Here is an 18297-nt window from a genome sequence, read left to right as displayed (position 1 = left end):
CAGTATTACTTCGTTCCGGTTACGTATTGCTCTGTTTTGGAAGAGTTGTAGAAAATGTTGGAATTTTCATGATATATAAACCCCAAAAAATAGATGATGCATAAACTGATCACAAATGCGTTGATATATATTATGAAATGGTTTGCGTGAGGGTGATTTTTTCTCATTTTCCCGCTTAGAGGGACCATTAAGAAACATGATCCCCGCTGCTACCACCACCACCGGGTTAAATACATGCAAAAAAGATTGGTGTTTCCCAGGCCTGATCACCAACGGAACGCTATTCATTACCGCTTTCTCCCACAGGCTTTGCTGGGGCAGAAGGACGCCGCTGGCACCAACTGGTTCTGTGGCGGCACCCTTATCAACGAGCAATGGGTTCTTTCAGCGGCTCACTGCTTCAGGGACTTGTAAGCCATGCCAATGTCTGTGTTGCATCGCCTAGGCCATATTTCCAAGTTCCCGGATAAGTTTTAAACAGTGGAATGATCGATACTGAACTTATTGAAGCTGATGAAGACTTGTATCAGATCCCCTCGTAGTCATGGGGGCTTCGTGGTGCAGTGGCTAGCACGCTCGGATCACAACCAAGAGAAAGCCCGGGTTCAATTCCCGGGCGGAGTGGAAAAATTTGGGCGGCTTTTCCAATACCCTACGCCCCTGTCCACCCAGCAGTGTACCAGGTATTAATCGGGGGTTGTGTCCCGTCTCCTGGGGTCTGTTCCCTTCTCCTATAATTCCTTCCCTTTCTGCCTCTCTCCGGCATATGACCACAGATGTTGCGCCGACTAAACCAAACTTTCAAAAGCATATGACCACAGATGTTGCGCCGACTAAACGAAACTTTCCTTTCCTCCCCTCGTAGTCGTCTCAGTAAACGGACTCACTGTTGAAAGAGTGAGTGACAATAGTTTAATTATGTCTGGGGGAACACGGGAGAGGCACCTGTGGTAAGCCGGATATACCACCGAAGATCAGTGCACCGGGCGATGGGTTTTACTAGCCATAGAGGGAAGGGCTACTATGTGTGTGTGTGTGTGTGTGTGTGTGTGTGTGTGTGTGTGTTTACAGCAGAGGAGACAGTGCAAGGGTGTAAAAAAAAAATAATAATAATGAAAAAAAAAAGAAAGTCCGCTACTTACTGTGTATCTACTGTGTGTATCTATCTATATCTACCTATCTATCTAACTAAGTATCTATCTATCTATCTATATATCTATCCATCTATCTATCTATCTATATGTGTGTGCTTATCTATCTATCTATCTATAACGACCTATCTCTCTCTCTCTCTCTCTCTCTCTCTCTCTCTCTCTCTCTCTCTCTCTCTCTCTCTCTCTCTCTCTCTCTCTCTCTCTCTCTCTCTCTCTCTACACACAGAGAGAGAGAGAGAGAGAGAGAGAGAGAGAGAGAGAGAGAGAGAGAGAGAGAGAGAGAGAGAGAGCAATACATATACACACCTCCATAACATAATTACCAATACATTTTATTCTAAGTCACCAAACACTTCATCATCGCAGCAAGGCCGAGGTGGTCCGTCTGGGTGAACACGATTATGAGGACGACAACGACGGGGCTCTCCACAGTGACTTCGGTGTTCTGGATGTGGTGAATTACCCAGAGTACAGCCCCCCAGAGGCATACCACGACCTGGCCCTGCTCAAGCTTGACTCAAAGGTCCAGTTACAGGTAAGCCTAATCGTGCACTATCCAGTAACATACCCGCATTCCTCAATATCGAATTCATGATTTACTCTAGTGTTTAATTAATCTGGTAGCAGCGACGGGCCAAATTTGTGGCTTTACCGTGTAGTAGCGACGGGCCAAATTTGTGGCTTTACCGTGTAGCAGCGACGGGACAAAATACTGGCTTTAACGTGTAGTAGCGACGCAATTGTGGCTTTACCGTGTAGCAGCTACAGGCCAAATTTGTGGCTTTACCGTGTAGCAACGACGGGCCAAATTTGTGGCTTTACCGTGTAGTAACGACGGGCCAAATTTGTGAAAGCTTTACCGTGTAGCAACGACAGGCCAAATTTGTGGCTTTACCGTGTGCGCGACAGGCCAAATTTGTGGCTTTACCGTGTAGTAGCGACGGGCCAAATTTGTGGCTTTACCGTGTAGCAGCGACGGGCCAAATTTGTGGCTTTACCGTGTAGCAGCGACGGGCCAAATTTGTGGCTTTACCGTGTAGCAGAGACAGGCTAAATTTGTGGCTTTACCGTGTAGCAGCGACGGGCCAAATTTGTGGCTTTACCGTGTAGCAGAGACAGGCTAAATTTGTGGCTTTACCGTGTAGCAGCGACGGGCTAAATTTGTGGCTTTACCATGTAGCAGCGACGGGCCAAATTTGTGGCTTTACCGTGTAGCAGCGACGGGCCAAATTTGTGGCTTTACCGTGTAGCAGCGACGGGCCAGATTTGTGCCATGATACAAACCCCCCAAAATTGATGATACGTAAGTTGATCACAAATGCTTTGATATATATTATGAAATGGTTTGTGAGAGGGTGATTTTTTTTCTCATTTTTCTCGCTTGGAGGGACCATTAAGAAACATGATCCCCGCTGCTACCAGGTTAAACAAATATAACTTTCTCTTTATAAAATAAGTTAAAACACCTTTGTCTTCCTATAATTGCAATATTTTTTTCCATTACTTCTATCCGACAGAAGTTCATTCTCCCAGTTTGTCTGCCGTTTGGAAAAAAGATTGAGAACATAATTGATGCAGTAGCGACGGTCGTAGGATGGGGGGATACCTTGAATGGTTAGTAGTGTGTGTGTGTGTGTGTGTGTGTGTGTGTGTGTGTGTGTGTGTGTGTGTGTGTGTGTGTGTGTGTGTGTGTGTGTGTGTGTGTGTGTGTGTGTGTGTGTGTGTGTGTGTGTGTGTGTGTGTGTGTGTGTGTGTGTGTGTGTGTGTGTGTGTGTGTGTGTGTGTGTGTGTGTGTGTGTGTGTGTGTGTGTGTGTGTGTGTGTGTGTGTGTGTGTGTGTGTGTGTGTGTGTGTGTGTGTGTGTGTGTGTGTGTGTGTGTGTGTGTGTGTGTGTGTGTGTGTGTGTGTGTGTGTGTTTTGGAGCAGAGGATTAAGTTCAAGGGCATAAACAAAAAATGAAACAAATATGAAAAGAAAAGCCCGCTACTCGCTGCTCCTAAAAAGAATCAAAGGGTGGCCGAAAGGGGTCAATTTCGGGAGGAGAGGTGTCTTGATACCCTCCTCTTGAGAGGATTCAAGTCGTAGGAAATACAGATGAAGGAAGATTGTTCCAGAGTTTACCAGCGTGTGGTATGAAAGAGTGAAGATGCTGTTTAACTCTTGCGTAAGGGGTTTGGACAGTATAGGGATGAAAGAGTGAAGATGCTGTTTAACTCTTACATAAGGGGTTTGGACAGTATGGGGATGAAAGAGTGAAGATGCTGGTTAACTCTTGCATAAGGGGTTTGGACAGTATAGGGATGAAAGAGTGAAGATGCTGTTTAACTCTTGCATAAGGGGTTTGAACAGAATAGGGATGAAAGAGTGAAGATGCTGGTTAACTCTTGCACAAGGGGTTTGGACAGTATAGGGATAAGTTCAAGGGAAGGGGAGGGAAGAGTTCAAGTCGTAGGCAGGAGGAAATACAGATGAAGGAAAATTGTTGATCCAGAGTTTACCAGCGTGAGGGATGAAAGAGTTAAGATGTGGGTGTGTGTGTGTGTGTGTGTGTGTGTGTGTGTGTGTGTGTGTGTGTGTGCGTGTGTGTGTGTGTGTGTGTGTGTGTGTGTTTCTTCTCCTCCTCTTCTTCTTCTTCTTCTCTTCTTCTTTTTCCTCCTCCTTCTCCTCTTGTTCTTCTTCCATTCTTCCTCCTCCTCTTCCTGCTCTTCTTTTGATCTTCCTGTTGCCTTTATCAACTTCTTTCTTCTTCTTCCTTCTCCTCCTCTTCTGTTCTTCGTGTGTGTGTGTGTGTATGTGTGTGTGTGTGTGTGGGGGGGGGGGGGGGAGCTCCTCCTCTGATTATTACACCATGCTGAAAAAAATTTACATTCACAAGCTTAGTTCAACCTCTTGCTTTCCTTTCCTCTCTCCCAACAGGCGGCTTTCCGAGTTCAGTCTTGATGGAGGCAGACGTGCAAGTGTTCCCTTCATCCAGGTGTGACCGCAGCTACTCTGACATCCCTGAGTACCCGAGCAAGTGGCCCCGCGGCATTGGCGAAGAGACGTTGTGTGCGGGAGACCTCAAGGGGGGGAAGGATGCCTGTCAGGTAAGCGACGTTGACTGCCTTATAAAATACACCTCGTTTGACACTTTACTTTGCACATAACGAGCCTATATACTCATGTGTTGGGAGTAACGAGCCTATATACTCATGACTTGGGAAGTAACACTGAAACTAGACACATAAAACTTCTAAAGGGAGGAAAAGCAAGCACAGTCAGAGTAACATAAATCTAAAAGTCGAAGGCCGATATTATCAGGGCCTACCGACTCTCACATCAGTTCTTTCTAATTGCCAAATAAGAAGTAAAATGCGTGTTTTTTTAGAGTTCATGGTACAGAAGAAGGGTCAAACTACCACCAGGGTCATTAAACTACCCCTGGAAATGCCCCAAACTACTACGAAAGCCTTGTCAAATGTTTGTTTCTTAGGTTCATGGTACAGAGGAAGGGTCAGAGTACCACCAGGGTCATTAAACTACCATTGGAAATGCTCCAGACTCCTACGCAAGCCTTGTCAAATGTGTGTTTCTTAGGTTCATGGTACAGAGGAAGGGTCAAACTACCACCAGGATCATTAAACTACCCCTGGAAATGCCCAAAAAACTCCTATGAAAGCCTTGTCAAATGTGTGTTTCTTAGGTTCACGGTACAGAGGAAGGGTCAAACTACCACCAGGGTCATAAAACTACCCCTAAAAAGCTTTGTCAAATATGTGAGCTTCGGCGCCGAAATCCTTAAGAATATGACCCTAAGCTATTTTGTTCCTTGCTCAGGGTGACTCCGGAGGGCCCCTGGTATCACGAGACGGCCGCGGACGCTTCGTGCTGGCGGGAGTCGTGTCGCGAGGCTTCGGCTGCGGCCACGTGGACTTCCCCGGCCTGTACGCCAACATACGACACGCGCCTTACCTCGCCTGGATCAAGAAGGTCGCGTTCTAATACGACAACTAGGAATGTAATAACTTGGTGGTTGAGGGATCAGGGCAACGTTGCCAAATTGTCGTACACTGAGCATTGGATTTATCATTCTTAGGCTCCAAGACTGTCGTAACCACACAATAACGATAGGAAATTAAAGTTAGCGTTCAAACTGTTAAATAGTGATGGATTTCGTTCTTTTTTGCTATAGTTATCGGTCAGAAACTACGAAAATGCAATGCGCCGAGTACTATAATTGGCAACGCTGGATCAGGGTCACAGAGGCAGAGTGGCAGCGGTACTCTCTGGCCAGCCTTGTTCTCTCTCTCTCATTCCCTTTTCTCTCTCCTCCTTCTCTTCTGCCTCCGTGGTCCAGTGGTCACCGTGCCTATACCCACAAATCCGCTGGCCCAAGTTCACATATCCCTCCACCACCACCAGCATCACCGCCTCTACTTCTACTGCGTTTCTCTCTCTCTCTCTCTCTCTCTCTCTCTCTCTCTCTGTTTCTCTCTCTCTCTCTCTCTCTCTCTCTCTCTCTCTCTCTCTCTCTCTCTCTGTGTCTCTCTCTGTGTGTCTGTCTCTGTCTGTGTCTGTCTCTGTCTGTGTCTCTGTCTGTGTCTCTGTCTGTGTCTCTGTCTGTGTCTCTGTCTGTGTCTCTGTCTGTGTCTCTGTCTGTGTCTCTGTCTGTGTCTCTGTCTGTGTCTCTGTCTGTGTCTCTGTCTGTGTCTCTGTCTGTGTCTCTCTCTGTGTCTCTCTCTGTGTCTCTCTCTGTGTCTCTCTCTGTCTCTCTCTCTCTCTCTCTCTCTCTCTCTCTCTCTCTCTCTCTCTCTCTCTCTCTCTCTCTCTCTCTTTCTCTTTCTTTCTCTTTCTCTTTCTCTTTCTCTTTCTCTCTCTTTCTCTCTCTCTCTCTCTCTCTCTCTCTCTCTCTCTCTCTCTCTCTCTCTCTCTCTCTCTCTCTCATGATGGGTGGGGCTGAATGTAATGGTGTATTGTGTCAAGCCATACATACAATAAACTCTTTTAGTCAGTCCCCAGTAGTGTTCCTAAACTGTCAAACTCTTTAACGGGTCATTTTATAAGACACAACAACAACACTTTTTTTCCCATTTCTTTTCCTTCCTTTTTTTTCTTAGGCAGGTTTCATTTTTCTTTCTTTCTTTCCTTTCCTTTCTATTATCCTTTATTTTCTTCCTTCCTTCCTTAGCTTATCTGTCATTTCTAATTCTTTCTTCGTTTTCTCTTTTTTTTTCCTTTTCTTTCTTCCTTCTTTCCATCTTTCTTTATTTCTTTCCTTCCTATTTTCCTTCCCTCTTCTTCCCCTTCTCTTCCCCTTCCTTCCTCTCCCTAGTTTTATATTATCTGTATGCTTCGTTCAGTGCAACACGCAAGACTTCCCATTCAAGATTGTACCCTGCAGCCGGCCAACATTCTAATGCAAGGGTTAATCAAAGTCTTTCATCTTATCGCTGGTAGACTTTTCAGTGCAAGAGTTATTTAATAAACGTTAAAGCTTAGTATACTTTGCTTATCAACCTCTTTATTCATATATACTTTTTTTTTATTACTCTGATCCATCCTGTAATCAAATTCCTACTTTCACTGTCCAACATTCTAATGCACGATATAACCTGTACCGTCACTCTTTCATTAACTCGTCGGCAGCCTTCCTTCGTTTATATCTCCCTCTTCCCCTGTCAAAGCTTCCTACATCTTTTTTTCTTTCCTTATGTTCTGCTCGTACCCTCAGGCCATACAGGCGCGTAAATACTTGACAAACACACACTTACAGAAAGATGTCAACAGTTAAAAGTACTGTAGAAAGTTGGAAAGTTTTGTTTAGTCGGCGCAACATCTGTGGCCATATGCCGGAGAGAGACAGAAGGGGAAGGAATTATAGGAGAAGGGAACAGTTGAAAAGTTTGGTTTAGTCGGCGCAACATCTGTGGTCATATGCCAGAGAGAGACAGAAGGGGAAGGAATTATAGGAGAAGGGAAAAAGTTGGAAAGTTTTGTTTAGTCGGCGCAACATCTGTGGTCATATGCCGGAGAGAGACAGAAGGGGAAGGAATTATAGGAGAAGGGAACAGTTGGAAAGTTTGGTTTAGTCGGCGCAACATCTGTGGTCATATGCCGGAGAGAGACAGAAGGGGAAGGAATTATAGGAGAAGGGAACAGTTGGAAAGTTTGGTTTAGTCGGCGCAACATCTGTGGTCATATGCCAGAGAGAGACAGAAGGGGAAGGAATTATAGGAGAAGGGAACAGTTGGAAAGTTTGGTTTAGTGGGCGCAACATCTGTGATCATATGCCGGAGAGAGACAGAAGAGGAAGGAATTATAGGAGAAGGGAACAGACCCCAGGAGACGGGACACAACCCCCGATTAATACCTGAGTGGACAGGGGCGTAGGATATCGGAAAAGCCGCCCAAATTTTTCCACTCCGCCCGGGAATCGAACCCGGGCTCTCTCGGTTGTGAGCCGAGTGTGCTAACCACTGCACCACGAAGCCCCCATAAAAGTGTTGTAATGTTGCCGAGAATGTATTTAGTCCTCCTCCTCTCCCTATATTCTTTTCCCTCTCTCTCTCACCCCCCTTGGCTGTAGCGCCGGTAGGCTGTCTTGAGGGGGCTCTTGGACGACACCGGCCCGTTAGTGGCGCAGGCGAATATTGTTTACAGTGTCTGTCGTGATGTGTGACTCTTGCCTAAGTCTATATATACCAAGTCAAGTCACTCTGCTTCAAAACTGCGACCGGTACGTGCAGGCGGTTTTGGGGCGGAGCAGCGGGATGACGTCACTTGGAGCTAAACAAAAAATACCCGCCAGTTCAGGGGTGACTAAAGTTGGGGCCGTGTGTGCACTCTGGATGTGCATTCTCGCCTTCTTTCACAGCGCGTTCAGGCAAGCCACTGACGAAAAAATGTTTTTTTATTTTTTTATTGTGCTATTGCGTGACTGTAATTTCAATGACTACAAACGGCGGTGTGGGGTGTGAGGAAGGGCATGTTGAAGTGATTGATTTAAATTAGTCCGCCTTTCCTCGTTTTCTCTAAATCCCTGTTTCTACATTCTCTAGTTTGGCTCCAAGCAGTGACACGCATAAACCACGCCTCGGCCGTGTCTCCTCCCACAAACCTGCGTAGGATATGACTTGCTGTATATATAGACTTAGACTCTTCCCTGGCCCATGCTGCCCCCCGATGCTTCTCCTGACCGCTGAAGTTAGGGTGGCCTGAAGATCTGGGCAGCATGTGGGTAACTTTCAGACACTCGGTGAGGCTGGAAAAATCAGAGTGCCCGCAGGATGACCGCTCGGCCGCCACCTCCTCTGAAGCGAGTATCGAGAACCTGACCACAAAGCACTCCTTGTGAGAGCAGCGTCTTCCTTTCCTTTCCTTTCCTTCCCTCCCCTTCCCTTCCCTTCCCTTCCCTCCCCTTCCCTTCCCTTCCCTTCCCTTCCCTTTCCTCCCCTTCCTTTTCCTTCACTTCCTTTTCCTCTCCTTTCCTTCCCTTCCCTTCCCTTCCCTTTCCTTTTCCTTCGCTTTCCTTTCCATCCCCTCCCTTCCCTTCCCTTCCCTTCAAGGCATTTGATAAGGTCCCCCACCAACGATTGCTCAGCAAACTATTGGCGCACGGTATCTCGGGTAACATTCACAATTGGCTTGTGGACTGGCTCTCTGAGCGGAAACAGAGGGTAGTTCTAAACGGTGTTACATCTAACTGGCTCGACGTCAGAAGCGGCGTACCTCAAGAATCAGTGCTTGGCCCCATGCGCTTCTTAATTTTTGTTAATGATATCGATGATGGGCTCACTCGCAAAGTATTAAAATTTGCTGATGACACAAAAATTGCTAGTAAAGTAACTGCGATACTCGACGAAGAAGCTTTACAATCAGATATAGATCGACTTGCACGTTGGGCCAATCAATGGCAAATGAAATTTAACGTTGACAAATGTAAAGTGTTGCACATCGGAAAAAATAACAATCGCGTTCGGTACGTAATGAATGGCCAACAACTTTCTGCAGTAAGTAAAGAAAAGGATCTTGGAATCACTATATCAAGCGATTTAAGGCCCGGTCAGCATTGTTCAGAGGTAGTTAAAACTGCAAACAAATTGGTTGGCTTCATCGGACGAGTCTTTAATAATAAATCCGAAAAAGTAATATTAAAACTGTATAATTCGTTGGTTCGACCCCGTCTAGAGTAATGTGTACAGTTTTGGTCTCCCTACTACAGAAAAGACATAGAAAAGTTGGAACGGGTCCAACGAAGAGTAACAAAGATGATTCCTAGGTTGAGAAATTTATCATATGAACAAAGGCTTCAAGAAGTAAATTTATTCAGCCTATCAAAACGAAGAATGCGAGGCGATCTAATAGAAGTGTTTAAAATGTTTAAAGGATTCAGTGATATTAATGCGGAAGATTACTTTACAATTGATCGATCAAAAAGAACAAGAAGAAATCACAATTTGAAGATAAGTGGTAAAAGATTCTCGTCGCACGAAGCTCAACACCTCTTCTTCAATCGAGTTGTTAATGTTTGGAACTCTCTACCCTGTGATGTCGTTGATAGTACAACAGTTGCGGCCTTCAAGAATAGATTAGACAAGTGTTTTGAATCCAACCAGCAACTAAGATATTACTCATTGTCGTAATAACGTTAAGTTCTTTCGAAAACTGGTGTCCTTGTCCGCTTTTATCGCCCGGTTAGTGGTAGCAGTAATGGTAGTTCTTTCCTCTTTCCTACATAATTTCCATGCAGTTTTTCCATGCTGCATGGTTCTTTACCCTTTCCTGCCAGCTTTGGCTGGAGGGATGGGGGGGTGGGGGGAGCCTTCGCCTTTGCTGTCCTTCATCTTCCACCTTTGATTAGATAGTTAGTGTAGCTTGTCACAAACAGCCTCGTAAGGACCAGCAGGTCTGCTGTTGTTTGTTCTTCCTTTGCGTTTCTTTGCGTTCCTTTGTGTTCCTTTGTGTTCCCTTCTATTCCCTTCCCTTCCCTTCCCTTCCCTCCCCCTTCCCATCCCTTCCCTTTCCTTTCCTTCCCTTCTCTTCTCTAACGCCTTTTCAATTCTAAAAAAAAAACTAACCTAACCTAGCCTAACCTAACCTAGCCTAACCTAAACTAACCTACCACAACTACTACTACTACTACTACTACTACTACTACTACTACTACTACTACTACAACTTCTATCACCACCACCACCACCACCACCATAACCGACACATTGTTTACTTCTGATATCACAGTGAACCAGTTTATGTTCCACGGCGCATCCCCAAGTCTTTTTTTCCCTCCCGCCCCGCCGCCCCGCCTTGCAATCCAAACACGGCCCTTTCCCGCACGGCTATTCCCCGCACGGTTATTCCCCGCACGGTTATTCCCCGCACGGCTATTCCCCGCACGGCTATTCCCCACACGGCTTTTCCCACACGGCTTTCCCCACACGGCTATTTCCCGCACGGCTATTCCCCGCACGGCTATTCCCCGCACGGCCCCTCCCCAAGCCCTCCCCCGCTCTCCCGCACACCGCGTTATCGCACACACATTTCCCCACAGCGGCGGCGGAGGCGTGAACGGCGTGGCGGGTAAAAATGAAGCGTTTATCGATAGCTTGATCACTGCCTTTTGTTTCTGAACCCACGCCGCGCCGGGCTGTCTTGGCGCGGGGGGATGATGGTGGTGGTGTTGATGTTACTGGTATTGCTATTATTGTTGTTGTTGTTGTTGTTGTTGTTGTTGTTGTATATGGGCTAACCGGCCTCTTGCAGACTCCTTACGTTCTTATGTTCCTATCTACTGCTTATCATGACACCACCACCACCACCACCACCACTAGATGGCCTATCCACCCCTCATTCATCACCGGCGTAACCCCATGCAGCCAAGAATACCATAGCCGCCATGATATTAACACCACCACCGCCGCCCTCACTGCATTCCTTCACTCCAGTTTCCATAGCCACTCCTAACCTATTCCCATTCGCTGACCATTCCAAACCCGTGCCACACCTGGTCGAATGCACCATTAGACGCTTGGATGTAAGGGGGGGATAAAGGAAGGTATTGCAAGCGAAAGAAAGGGTCATATGTGTGATTTCCCGCCCGCTCACGACCCTCACTTAGAAGACCCCGCTACAGTGTGATTAATTTGGTGAAACTGCCGCCCTTCGAAAATGAATGGACGAGAGATAGAGAGAGAGCGGGAGATTGAGAGGGTGGAAAGGAGAAGGGAAGCTGGGGAGGGAAGAGGAAGGGAAGAGAGAGAGAGAGAGATGAAAAGAAAGAAAAAAAGAAAGAAAAAGAGAAAGAAAGAATGAAAGAAAGAAAAAGAAAAGTATGAAAAAGAAGGAAAGAAAAGAAGGAAAAAAGGAAAAAGGAAGAAAGAAAAAAGAAAAAGAAGAAAAAACAATGAGAGAGAGAGAGAGAGAGAGAGAGAATATACCTTGATACTCCCCTCACCTTGACATTCTCGTGTGGGCTGCGCGCTACACTAACTTGCAACCCACCCAATTAATTAACCAAGCAACCAACTCCCTCCCTGACAACCTAACTCACTGACGAACTTCCTAACTAAATAATTACTCGATTAAATGAATAATGACCGCCCACACTAACTTACTAACAGGGTAATTAATGGTTTGTCTGATAATACTGACAGAATCGTTCTTCACTGGGTAAGGAGTGGACGAAATAACCTAGCAAGCTGAATGACTGAGAAATTGCCTGGTCCTTGTTCGAATCCCGTCCATAACCACAAGCTTCCCTTCCCTTCCGTTCCCTTTTCTTTCCTTTTCTTTTCTTTTCTTTCCTTCTCTTCTTTTCTCCTCCCTTCTCTTTCCTTTCCTTCCCTTTCCTTCTCTTACATTTCCTACCCTTCCCTTTCCCACCCTTCCCTTCCTTTCTTTCCCTTCCCTTCCCTTCCTTTCCTACCCTTCCCTTCCTTTTCCATCCCTTCCCTTCCCTTTCATTCCCTCTCCATTCCTTTCCTTTCCTTTCTTTTTATTTTATTTTCCTTCCATTCTTTCACTTCTCTTCTCTTCTCTTCTCTTCTCTTCTCTTCTCTTCCCTTCCCTTCCCTTCGGTTCCCTTCCCTTCCCTTCCCTTCTCTTCTCTTCAACAATGGAGGAAGATTTCAGCGTCTTGGAAGGAATGAAGAAAAATATTGTGGAGAGAAAGCAAAGAATAGAGAGAAAATTACTGGCTTCTCTCTCTCTCTCTCTCTCTCTCTCTCTCTCTCTCTCTCTCTCTCTCTCTCTCTCTCTCTCTCTCTCTCTCTCTCTCTCTCTCTCTCTCTCTCTCTCTCTCTCTCTCTCTCTCTCTCTCTCTCTGTATAATTACTGTGGATTCTTGTATTCGAAGGCAAGGGAGATTAGACAATGGTGGTGGTAGTAGTAGTAGTAGTAGTAGTAGTAGTAGTAGTAGTAGTAGTAGTAGTAGTAGTAGTAGTAGTAGATGTAGTAGTAGTAGTAGATGTAGTAGTAGTAGTAGATGTAGCAGTAGTAGTAGTAGCAGTAGTAGTAGTGGTGGTAATAGTAGTAGTAGTGGTAATAGTAATAGTAGTGGTAGTAGTAGTAGTAGTAGTAGTAGTAGAAGTAGTAGTAGTAGTAGTAGTAGTAGTAGTAGTAGTAGTAGTAGTGGTAGTAGTAGTAGTAGTAGTAGTAGTAGTAGTAGTAGTAGTAGCAACGGGAGTGATATTAACAGCAACACACACACACACACACACACACACACACATACACACACACACACACATACATACACACACACACTCACACATAACACAGAGGCACAAAAGAACGGCAAAAAAATGGGAATTGAAAATATGGACATAAAAGTTGTAGTATATTGTGAAGGAAAAAAAAATGTTGTCGAGGAAAAAAAGAAATAGAAAAATGGCTTAGCGTGAAATTGAAGCGATGACTAGAGAAAAAAATATGTAAAGAAATATGGGAAAAAAATGTAAACTATATATAAAAAACGAGAAATTATTTACAAGGAAAGAAAGGAAAAAGATTAAGAAATAAAGACTAAAAAACAAGAAATAAACTGCATATGAAAAACAAAACAAAAAAGAACAGGAAAAAACACCAAAAATGCAGAAAATAAAACATGGTGAAATTCAATAAAAAAAAAAGAAGCAGAAAATTAAGAAAAAATAACCAAGAAAAAAACCTAAATTTGAAAAACTGAGAAAAAAAAACAGGAAAAAAGCAGAGAATCAGGAAAATAACCCAAAGAGAAAATATAAAAGAAAAAAAATAGCAATTGTAAACTATATATAAAAACGAGAATTTTTTAAAAAGGAAAGTAAGGAAAAGGTTAAAAGATATAGACTAATTATAAACTATATGTAAAAAAAAAAAGATAAAAAGCCCCCCAAAAAGTTTAAAATATAATAGAAAATAATAAAAAGAGAAGAAAAGGCTTGAAATTAAGTGAGTGAGAGAGTAAAAAGAGAAGGAAATAAAAGGAAAGAAAGTTAATGAAAAATAAAAAAACAATCTGGTTATAAAAGTATGGAAATTCGCAAATAAAAACATAAAAAAATAAAATAATGAAAAAAATAAAGAGGAACGAAAAGGCTTGAAATTAAGTGAGTTAGAGAGTACGAAAGACGAAGGAAATAAAATAAAAGAAAGTTAATGAAAAAAAATGGAAAAAAACATTATATATAAAAGTATGAAAATTCGCAAATAAAAAATGCAAATAAAATAATGAAAAAAATAAAGAGGAACGAAAAGGCTTGAAATTAAGTGAGTTAGAGAGTACGAAAGACGAAGATAATAAAAGGAAAAAGTTTATGAAAAAATGAAAAAAATAGGCATAAAATATAATAAAAAATACAAATAAAATAATGATAAAAATAAACAGAGAAGAAAAGGCTTGAAATTAAGTGAGTTAGAGAGTAAAAAGAAAGAAGAAAAGGAGGAAAGAAAGCATATAACAAAATGAAACAATAAAAGTATAGATGAAAAAATAAATAAATAAATAAATAATAAAAGAATTATATTAAAAGAGTAAACAAAAGGTTTGAAATTGAGTGAGTTAGATAGTACAAAGAACCTCCCTTCCCTTCCCTTCCCTTCCCTTCCATTATCTTCCCTTCCCTTCCCTTCCATTCTCTTCCTTTCTCTTCCCTTCCCTTCCCTTCCCTTCCCTTCCATTATCTTCCCTTCCCTTCCATTCCATTCTCTTCCTTTCTCTTCTCTTCCCTTCCCTTCCATTCCCTTCCCTTGCATTATCTTCCCTTCCCTTCCATTCCATTATCTTCCTTTCTCTTCTCTTCTCTTCCCTTCCCTTCCCTTCCTTCCATTCCTTCCTTCATTCCTTCTTCCTTCCCTTCCATTCCATTCTCTTCCCTTCCCTTCCATTCTCTTTCCTTCCCTTCCCTTCCTTCTCTCTTCTCTTTCCCTTCCCTTCCTTCCCTTCCTTCTCTCTTCCCTTCCTTCCATTCTCTTCCCTTCTTCTCTTTCCCTTCCTTCCCTTCCATTCTCTTCCTTCCCTTCCTTCCTTCCTTCCTTCTCCTCTTCCCTTCCCTTCCTTCCCTTCCTTCCTTCCTTCCTTCTCTTCCTTCCTTCCTCTTTCCTTCCTTCCCTTCCTTCCTTTCCATTCTCTTCCTTCTTTCTTCCCTTCCTTCCTTCCCTTCCATTCCCTTCCTTCCTTCCCTTCCCTTCCTTCCTTCTTCCCTTCCTTCCTTCCCTTCCCTTCCTTTCTTCTTCCTTCCTTCCTTCCCTTCCTTTCTTCCTTCTTTCATTCCCTTCCTTCCTTCCTTCCTTCATTCCTTCCTTCTCTTCCTTCCCTTCAACTTCTCTTCCTTCCTTCCTTCCTTCCTAAATCCTTCCTTCCCTTCCTTCCTTCCTTCCTTCTTCAACAATGGAACGAGATCACCAGCGTCTTGGGGAAAAAAAAAAAAAGTAAAAATAAGTGAAAAAAATAAAAAAAAATAGGTGCCAGAGTAAAAAATAAATAAACAAGTGATGAGTAAAAAAACACAGAAATATTCCACAGCATGCATAGGCCTATCGTTCGCCACATTGAACCTCTCTCACGGTCCTCTGTTTTGCCTTCGAAGCCCAGGCGCAATTTATTTTAGTGCGGCCGCTCCGTGTCGTTCAGTGTTCAGCTTTATCATCCATGCAGGCGCGGTGTCCCGGAGTTCCAGGGTTCCCGTACTGCCCGACGCTACAAGCTGACACTCTGTTCAGTCACCGCCGAGTTGCCGAAGACTACCCTCACGCTGTCCCGGTGGTATATTTCTAATCTCTCTACGGGTGGGGATTTTTTTTTGTGTGTTTTTTTTACGTCGTGGCCCATTGCGCCGGTAGGCTTCTTCCCGGTGGATCCTGATGGTCGGCCCAAGGCTTCTTCCCGGTGCGGCCTGATGGTCGGCCCAAGGCTTCTTCCCGGTGGATCCTGATGGTCGGCCCAAGGCTTCTTCCCGGTGCGGCCTGATGGTCGGCCCAAGGCTTCTTCCCGGTGGATCCTGATGGTCGGCCCAAGGCTTCTTCCAGTGGGGCCTGATGGTTTAAGGCTTTCAGTGGATCCTGATGGTCGGCCCAAGGCTTCTTCCCGGTGGGGCCTGATGGTCGGCCCAAGGCTTCTTCCCGGTGGATCCTGATGGTCGGCCCAAGGCTTTTTCCCGGTGGATCCTGATGGTCGGCCCAAGGCTTCTTCCCGGTGGGGCCTGATGGTCGGCCCAAGGCTTCTTCCCGGTGGGGCCTGATGGTCGGCCCAAGGCTTCTTCCCGGTGGATCCTGATGGTCGGCCCAAGGCTTCTTCCCGGTGGATCCTGATGGTCGGCCCAAGGCTTCTTCCCGGTGGAAGAGCTTTCGCCTTTGCTGTCCTTCATCTTCCACCTTTGATTAGATAGTTAGTGTAGCTTGTCACAAGCAGCCTCGTAAGGGCCAGCAGATCTGCTGTTGTTTGTTCTTCCTTTGTGTTTCTTTGTGTTCCTTTGATCCTGATGGTCGGCCCAAGGCTCTTCCCGGTGGGGCCTGATGGTCGGCCCAGCCCGTTCTGGCGCAGGCGAGTGTTTATATTGGCGCCATCTTGCATTGGGTCATGCTGCCCTCCCGGAGCTCATCTTTAATCCTAGAATCTAGAGTCCGGGTTGATAGGTGGTCTTCTGGACAGCATGTGGGTAGTTTTAAGCCACTCGGCGGCGGCTGAAAAATCCCAGCTTGGTGGCACCGGTCGGGGATTGAACTCGCGTCCTCCTGAACGCGGCGCCGTCACGCTATCCATTCAGCCACCGCCTCCCCTGTGGTCCCTGAGTGAAGACGCACGCCTGTAGCTTCGAAACTAACCACGGGGCGTTCCGGATAATACTCTCATAGTGATTCCTATGCACTCAAAATTACCTATTGCGACTTCAGTTGACCAATCCTACTCTAACCTAACCTATGCTAACGTAACCTTCCCTGTTCAGGAGTAGGCGCCACATACCCGTACAGTGAACTGAAATGCGCGTCCCGGTGACCGCCTGTCAACCCGGAAAGAAAGTTTTGTTTAGTGGGCGCAACATCTGTGGTCTTATGCCGGAGAGAGAGAGACAGAAGGGGAAGGAATTATAGAAGACGGGAAAAGTTGGAAAGTTTTGTTTAGTGGGCGCAACATCTGTGGTTATATGCCGGAGAGAGACAGAAGGGGAAGGAATTATAGGAGAAGGGAACAGACCCCAGGAGACGGGACACAACCCCCGATTAATACCTGGTACACTGCTGGGTGGACAGGGGCGTAGGGTATCGGAAAAGCCGCCCACTTATCAACCCGGACTCTGGCGACACTCTCTCAAGAGGAATAAATGAAGCTTCTGGGGGCATCATGACCCACGCAATATATCGCTGCTATAAAACACTTGGACTAACTGACTACGTAAACCCGGCCACCAGCCTCCATCAAGAGAGCCTACCGGCGCTATCGGCCAAATGTAGAAAAATATCATATTCACATCATATCAAATGTTCTAATGAGGATCGCTTTGATCAGCCAATCTAAGGAAGGTAAGGGCGGGGGCATACATTACGCGTGGCCGCGGTGCACATCTCCGTCGCATTGGCCCTCAAACAAAGTAAAAAAATAATAATTCGATAATACAATCACTCGGGAAACAGACGTCAAGGGAAAAATCTTAGAAGAAATTAAGGAATAACGAGAGAGAGAGAGAGAGAGAGAGAGAGAGAGAGAGAGAGAGAGAGACACACACACACACACACACACACACACACACACACACACACACACACACACACAGATAAAAGATGACGTAGGAAAAACGAAGACCAACGACAGTTAACCTTACCTCAAGAAGCAAAGAAAATGAAAAATAAACCAAGAAGGAGGATGAAGTTATAACGAAGAAAACTTGGAATACAAAATGTGAAATTCAATTTGTTAGCAGAACAGAAGCTTGGCGGCGTGGCAAAGGAGGTTACTGAAAAAAATAGAGGAAGAGCAAAATTTAAGAAAAGTAAAAGGAAATTAAATGAAGGAAAATATATTAGAACAGAAAAGTTGTACGAAGGAAGAAAGAAAGAGAGAAAGAGAGAAAGAAAGAGAAAAAGAGAGAAAGAAAGAAAGAAAGAAAGAAAGAAAGAAAGAAAGAAAGAAAGAAAGAAAGAAAATATAGTGGGACTGAAAAGTTGTACGAAGAAATTAAGAAAGAATGAAAATATACTAGGACAGAAAAGTTGTACTAAGAAAGAAAGAAACAAACAAACAAACAAACAAACAAACAAACAAACAAAATAAATCAGGACAGAAAAATTGTACGAAGAAAGAAAAAGAAAGAAAGAAAGAAAGAAAGAAAGTAAGTAAGAAAGGAGGGAAGAAAGAAAGAAAATACATTAGGACAGAAAAGTTGTACGGCGAAAGAAAGAAAGAAAAAGAAAGAAAGAAAGAAAAAATAAACCTCAAAGACTTTCATATTTCATTTCTAAGAGCAAAGAAGCAACAGCCGAGGGAAGGAAAGCTGAACCCCATCATACCACAGAGGAAAAAAATAAACTACAATTAAATAACATCAAATTAAAAACAAAAAACACACAATTAAACCACTTAAACATAAATTAAATGAAAAGAATAATAAAGATAACAATAAAACAAACCAATATACAATTAAAAAACGCTTGTTAACTCCCGGGTGAAAACTTTTATTATTGCAACCGAATGG

At 44.3% G+C, this 18297-nt stretch overlaps 1 protein-coding gene across 1 annotated transcript; it reads left to right on the top strand.

Moving 5' to 3' along the window:
- Positions 1-219: 219 nt before the first annotated feature.
- LOC127003693 (clotting factor G beta subunit-like) lies at positions 220-6631 on the top strand. Its single transcript, XM_050870623.1, has 5 exons — positions 220-410; positions 1521-1689; positions 2672-2768; positions 4070-4239; positions 4970-6631. The coding sequence occupies exons 1-5, from the start codon at positions 235-237 to the stop codon at positions 5132-5134; spliced, it is 777 nt and encodes a 258-aa protein (XP_050726580.1). The 5' UTR covers positions 220-234; the 3' UTR covers positions 5135-6631.
- Positions 6632-18297: the final 11666 nt, after the last annotated feature.

Source organism: Eriocheir sinensis, chromosome 26 (assembly GCF_024679095.1).
Source record: "Eriocheir sinensis breed Jianghai 21 chromosome 26, ASM2467909v1, whole genome shotgun sequence".
In the NCBI taxonomy this organism is placed as follows: Eukaryota; Metazoa; Arthropoda; class Malacostraca; order Decapoda; family Varunidae; genus Eriocheir; species Eriocheir sinensis.
This window is presented reverse-complemented; position numbering and strand designations above follow the sequence as displayed.

Bases quoted from the DNA above. Each gene is read 5' to 3' on its own strand.
- LOC127003693 (XM_050870623.1), top strand. From the start codon at position 235: ATGCAAAAAAGATTGGTGTTTCCCAGGCCTGATCACCAACGGAACGCT. The intron at 411-1,520 runs GTAAGCCATGCC...TCATCATCGCAG, and splicing joins GCTCACTGCTTCAGGGACTT to CAAGGCCGAGGTGGTCCGTC. The intron at 1,690-2,671 runs GTAAGCCTAATC...TCTATCCGACAG, and splicing joins ACTCAAAGGTCCAGTTACAG to AAGTTCATTCTCCCAGTTTG.